The 6,640-nt window shown below is 43.0% G+C and overlaps 1 protein-coding gene across 2 annotated transcripts; it reads left to right on the top strand.

Moving 5' to 3' along the window:
• Positions 1-262: 262 nt before the first annotated feature.
• pmm2 (phosphomannomutase 2) lies at positions 263-6,574 on the top strand. 2 transcript variants are annotated; one of them, XM_035636102.2, is made up of 9 exons: positions 263-1,196; positions 2,004-2,071; positions 2,234-2,345; positions 2,447-2,523; positions 2,729-2,820; positions 2,977-3,076; positions 4,109-4,184; positions 4,420-4,535; positions 5,209-6,574. In XM_035636102.2, the coding sequence occupies exons 3-9, from the start codon at positions 2,249-2,251 to the stop codon at positions 5,311-5,313; spliced, it is 663 nt and encodes a 220-aa protein (XP_035491995.1). In that variant the 5' UTR covers positions 263-1,196; positions 2,004-2,071; positions 2,234-2,248; the 3' UTR covers positions 5,314-6,574. The 2 variants fall into 2 exon arrangements, with proteins under 2 accessions (XP_035491995.1, XP_035491994.1); XM_035636101.2 differs by lacking the exon at positions 2,004-2,071 and having other exon boundaries at positions 267-1,196.
• The last annotated feature ends 66 nt before the right edge of the window (positions 6,575-6,640 follow it).

Below are 6,640 nucleotides of genomic sequence, written 5' to 3' on the forward strand. Positions count from 1 at the left end.
ATTTCTGAATGACATTTCGGACAGTGGAAGCGGCAACCTTGTGGAGCTCTTACGACAGTTCCCCAGTGTCCTCAATTCCTATGGCAATTCTCAGCCTGCCTTGCAAGTCCTATCCAGTCAAATAAGGCCTGACGAGTGAACTGCTGAGCGTAATAAGGAAAGTATAACAGTACTCAAATGTTGTCCATTCTGTGTTTATTTGAAAAAATATATTTTTTAAATTAAATTTATAGTAACAACATGAAGGGCATTAGCTTTTGGTGAAAAGCTCTTGTTTAATGTCTGTTTGCTGCAGGGGTTGTAATCATTTCCTTCCTCGTGTTGTTCAACAAGAGGTGGACATATATTTTGATGTGATATTTAAAAACATGATAATTCAACATAATTGAGTTCTTTTAGACATTATAAAAGAGAAGTCAGAAAACTCAGGGCATATACATTTACAGGGCACAAACAGTTCTAATTGACAGTTAAAAATAGCCAAATTCTGGCTAAATAGTATGTTACTGTACTACTTTGGAGATTCAATCATTATCTGAAGCAGATTGGTTGAGTTAATAGACAGCAATAAAAAACATGGTCAGACAACTGTTTTCTATTTCAACGACAGCGCATTAAAAGTAAATATATAATCACCAGGAGGCTATAACCGTTTCTTTACACACACATTTGCTCCATTCGGTCAAAAATGAAATTAAGGTTTGTGTTGAATTAAAATGAACTTCTCCTCTTTTCTACTACACTCAACAAGGACAAGGTCCTGAGAAGATGTTCTGACATCATCGTGACAAGAGAGACACGCGTGGAGCTGTGAGGATCCAGCTTTAGGTTCACGTTGATCCTCCGGGACACCGTGTGGCAGCGTGCACCTGACTTCTGAGATTAGTCCGTGGCATAGTGGACACCGAAGAAGAAGAAGAAGACTCTGATACGTGTGGTAGGGTCTATGGGTAGAAGTGGTTGTAGTTCGACAGCTGGTGAAACCAGAGAGACAGGGGGAGAGAGAGAGAGGAAGGAAGGCAGAACCAGAAGAACAACCGGCAGCAGAGCGAGGAGGACTGTGGGTAAACACTGAGCGATCACTGTACATTCATACATCCACCTGAGATCCGACACACAGGATGAGTGAAGCTGCCGGGGACTCGCGCACGCTCTGTCTCTTTGATGTGGACGGGACGCTCACGGCCGCGAGACAGGTACGCACGCGCGCGCACGCTCTCTCACACGCACGCGCAGACACACACACACACAGCCCTCCTTCTGTCATGTCGGAGGACACTTCAGAGTCAGATGTTGCAGTTCTTTCCCTTTAACAGTTTTTTTATTCATAGATCTTGAGTGAATACAGAACACACACACACACACACACACACACACACACACACACACAGAGGGCGAGAGACTCAGATTCATTTCGGACGTTTAACTGTACGTCACGTCAGGGCAACATCCGGGTCCACGTTGTTATTGTAGTTCTTCCGTGCGATAATGCGCTCCGGGTTCTTTTGAAACATAGTTCCGCTTGGTGGCAGCGACTGTATATAAAAATATATAATAGTCATACACATTGTAGTGTGCTGATGGCTGTGTGTGTGTGTGTGTGTGTGTGTGTGTGTGTGTCTTCAGTGTATAAACTGACTGTTAGTCATGTCTACTATCTAGTCGTCGGTTGTACAACCTGCTCCACCAGTGTCACAAGTTTCTTTTCCCGACCAGACAAGTGGCAGTTAACACTTGCATGTTTTCGTCGTCCCATAACAAGGAGTTCAAACTTACTGCAAACCAAAAATCCATAACACCAGAGGAGCAAATTAAAGCTTCAACCCCCCCCCCCCCCCCCCCAGGAGCCATTTTGATATGAAATAAATCAGGGTTATAGCCTTAAATGATACAATGTAAGTTTTATACCATGGTTTTAAATAATGAAGTTCCATGATATCTGGTCATCCATGATGTAATAACCTCAAAAAGTGGGTGTGATGCACAACCATCTGTGTTTGCAGAATGACTGCAAAGAGAAAGGGACACTGTGGCAACAGGGATTAGAGAAGTTGTGCTTCAGACAACATGGGTAATTCAACGTGCAAACCCATACACCAATACTACCACAAACTACCAATATAAAATCGCTTTTGAGTGGTCCACCTCGGCATTATTTATTATCATAGGCATCGCGTTGATAAAGTCTTGTTGTTATCGTCAATGTCATCATTATCTGCTGTGTGCGTTTCAGCGCGTGACCCCGGACATGACGGAGTTCCTCGAGAACCTGAGGACCAAGGTTCGAGTTGGGGTGGTGGGAGGGTCCGACCTCTGCAAGATCCAGGAGCAGCTGGGAGATGACGGTGAGGCTAACACATTGGCACTTCCTGTTGTGGACCAAGTGACTCATTTACTTCGGTTGCATGTCGCTTGTGTGACTCTCCGGTGTTCTGCTTGTCTTTAGTGATCCAGAGAGTGGACTATTTGTTTGCGGAGAACGGTCTCGTGGCCTATGCTAATGGACAGTTACACTCCATCCAGGTATGGTTGACGAAGTCATGCGTCCAAACGTCACCTCGTTATTTCAGTGCTTGTAAGGTTGAATCTTAATTTGACAGATTACGACGATTGTCTGTCTTAATCTTGCGTTTGTGAACAAAAAAACACAGAGACACTATAGAACATGATGACATTGCCTCATGTGACAGGTAGGGGGAGTTTACTTTTGTCGGCTTGCTGTTGTTAGTCCATCCAGGCCCATATGGGAGAAGAGCTACTGCAAGATTTCATCAACTTCTGTCTCAACTACATGGCCAACATCAAACTGCCGAAGAAGAGGTACACATATCGGAGTCGTCATCACATTATTAATATTTGGTCATGGAGGTGTTTTGTAAATCTGTTAAGTTATTAGCATTTGAAAGCATAGAATAGTAATGCTTAGTAATTGTCTGGTTTAGCGCTATGGGGACTGAATTAGCAGATGTTTTACAGGGGGACATTTATTGAGTTCCGTAACGGCATGCTGAACGTCTCCCCCATTGGACGCAGCTGTACGCAGGAAGAGAGGAAAGAGTTCTACGAGCTTGATCAGGTACTGTAGCGCACACAAACTCTCATTGGCTGGAGGTGGGAAATGCATCGCTTAAAGCTGAACCCCTCAATATTTATTTATTATGCCTGAATTGCCTGAATTTCCCTCGGGATAAATAAAGTATCTACTAAACTAAACTAAACTAATTAACACAGGATCAAATGACGTGTGTGTGTGAAATGTGCAGTGGGTCGCTTGTAGCGATCGGGCGTCTTTCAGCTCTTTGTTTTGGTTTTATAGTCGACAAGTTGGTTCCGTCTCATCTTCAGACAGACAGACGCAGAGGGGGGCCAAATATACCCAAAAAAAATAAATATTTTTTGATGTGATAATAACTGAGGTGTCATTTATCTCCCCCAGTTCCCAAAAACTGAAATAACGCAGCTTGAGCTTGGCCTCTCTTTACAGTGTACACACCTACTCAGCCCTTTATTAGGAACACAACACTAACACCGGCTACTTCTACTTAAACGGCCTCAGTTCTTAGGTTCTTTGTCTGTTTTCAGCCATTTCACTTCATTACAAAATGACTGGTAATTCTACAGCTCTGCGTAAAACAACACATTCAGCCTTTTCTCCCGAGCTTGGTAAATAGAATCTGCTCCAAAAGGGCAGCTGTTAAATGGGACAGTAGAACAATGACTGAAGGTAATTATTCATTTCACTGAGCTCACACAACACAGTCTGTCCTCGTCTGCAGTGGGATTAAACCTGCCATGTTCCTGGGGTGTAGTTGTGCACTTTGGGATCTTCACTGTAGCTTCCTCTTCATGAGTCAATGAGTTCATAGATTTTATTTACACCGTATATCAGATCATGTTTCTCTGTACATAAAAAAACCACTTTGTTCCTGTTCTCCTGAATATCACAAAGGGAGCTGTTCTGGAAAATAAATGACTTTCGACCCATTTGCCCAGGAATGTCATTGCACAGTGTCCCAGTTAAATATCTCTTTTTATAGAGCTACTGTCTTTTTATGGACAATAATGCGGCAACTGCAGGGCTGTGACGGTTATCTTTTGCTCTTTACAGGAAGAGAAAATCAGGGAGAAGTTTGTGTCCGTATTGAAGGAGGAGTTCAAAGGGAAAGGGCTCTCGTTTTCAATCGGTAAGTCGACAGCGTCATGGCAGTTATGTTCGTCAGAGTATGCTTCTGTAATCTACATTGTTTTTATTAACTGCAGCAGCCTGTGTGCTTCAGGAGGGATAGCTGAAGTAATTTGCAGATCTTGCAGTGAAACAAAAATCTTCAACCTTGGGCAGTAGAGACTTTTTGGGGTCACTTGTGGCTGATTTTCCTTCTCAGCAGAGTGATGTAAATTCTCCCCATCGTGTCTCTGCAGGGGGGCAGATCAGCTTTGATGTGTTTCCTGACGGCTGGGACAAGAGGTACTGTCTGGGGATCGTTGAGAAGGACAACTACTCGACCATTCACTTCTTTGGAGATAAGACCAAACCTGTGAGTATGTTAATCGCTGCTGAACAGCACAACAAGGCTCCGGCTCTCTGAACTTACATGTAAATTTTTTTTAAAAGGCAGAATACCGATAGGACTGTAGTAGTAGTAGTAAAAACGCCCGACAGACAAGACATCAGGATTACACACGGTGAACACTGAGCCTATGAATGAGTTGATTATGCACTTTATGCGTGGAGGCCTGTGGTGTCTGACTGACACCTACAGTATACAACACACTTCAAGAGGCTATGGCCACACTTAATACGTTTTAATTCTACAACATGTCACTTGTTGAATTTTCGCCTGGCGTCCACACGCCTCCGGAGTTTTACTGCCCCTAAAACAGAGATTTTTACAAACACTGCTCGCCACTGTTAAAGTTTAAAAACTGCGTGGTTGTGGTGTAGCCTGGATGGACAGAAACTGAGACTTTTGGAATTGATTGGGTTTTATCAGTCGCTACTCGACAAGCAACGAGTCCATGGAAACAAGTCCCCGCTCTTTCCCCGCAACTAACTGCTGAGTGGACGATCTTCTTCCTGTTTACACCAGCGCACGTGCGACCAGTGTACGTGAATGGCTATCATATCACATGATAAGCCTTTTCAGGTGTGTTAGCATGGAGAGAGAGTATTTCTGATCTGAGCGAACATCTGTGGTGTTTTCACGACAGGGGGGAAACGACTACGAGATCTACAGCGACCCCCGGACCATCGGCCACGAGGTCTCCTGTCCGGAGGACACGCAGCGCATCTGTCAGCAGCTCTTCCTGTTGTGAGAGATGTGGTAACGTCACCGTAGGTTCCCAGAGAAGAGAGACTCTACTTCGTCGGTCAACATTCCCTCTCTGGAGGTCTGATTAGAAAATGAATGTATCTCAGGCAGGGAGAGACAATGTCACCATGACTCTGACAGTGTCAAGGAGTGAGAGGGAGGAGTCGCTGACCGAGGAGAAGAGAGATTTCTGGGTATTTTTCCTTTTTTGTTGGGGTTTTTCGAATCAGAGCCGTCGTCGACTGTAAAGTTAAAGGGTTAAAAGCAATCAACTTTTTCAATGTGATTGTGGCTGGTGTTATCACCTCGTGGTAAACACTGAGCCCAAATCTGCTTTAAAGATGAATGAAGCGTGATTTTTCATCCACATGTAATTCTGACCAGTCAAGTCTTTGATTATTTAAAAAAAATAATGGAAATATGTTTTCTTTAATGGCCTGAAATAGCTTGGACTTTTTTTCGCCCCATTCATCATGTGCCATGCATCATACAATAACTACCATCTGATTCCTAATGTGCTTTTTATCTAAACCCCAACTCCCATGTGACCCGCTGTGCCTCGGTGACACAAACACTGACAAAGGACGCGGTTGTGTCGTGTGCTGTGATCAGTGGACGCTCTGAGGGACGAGCAGCTGGTCACATGTCTCTGTTGATGTGTTTAGTCTGTCAAACATTGTTGCTGCAGCAGAGACTTTTTTTTTTTCCTGTTGGAAGTTTTCGTGGGGGGTTTTGTCTTCAGCCATGTTGACTGACACTCTCTGTTCCATCTGTCTCCTGTGTGCTGACTGATTACACTTGTAGAACAGCACATATTTAAAGAAAAAAATGGTTACATGGATAGTGTTTTAGTGGTTGAAAGAGAACAGCGATTTCTTTTTCTTCATACAGATACATCACCAGTTCAGTTTGAAAAGTAGACCTGAGAAAAGAGGACAATGGATAAAAGCATCTTAAGAGACACAACAACAGTGGATGAATTCCACAGTGGGACCAAAGCTTCCAGTGCGATGAGGTCCTTTTACAAGCCGCATATAAAACAATATATATATATGTCTAATGTACTGTAATGTATGTAAAATATATTATGATTCCGTACTGGAAAATTGTATCTGAAAAGTAATAATTCATGCACCATTATCATGTGATGTTCCCAATATAGTTCAAAATTTTTAAAAAAGAGTATCAGCTTGAATGAAGATCATGTAAAACATGTAAATTGTGAGGAATAAAATCAAGGAAGACCGACACAAAAAAATACTTTATACTGACTTTATACTAAGGAACATATTCTGAGTGAGCAAGACTTGTAAATGCTATGACAGTGATTT

This window comes from Scophthalmus maximus, chromosome 8, assembly GCF_022379125.1.
Source record: "Scophthalmus maximus strain ysfricsl-2021 chromosome 8, ASM2237912v1, whole genome shotgun sequence".
Taxonomy (NCBI): domain Eukaryota; kingdom Metazoa; phylum Chordata; class Actinopteri; order Pleuronectiformes; family Scophthalmidae; genus Scophthalmus; species Scophthalmus maximus.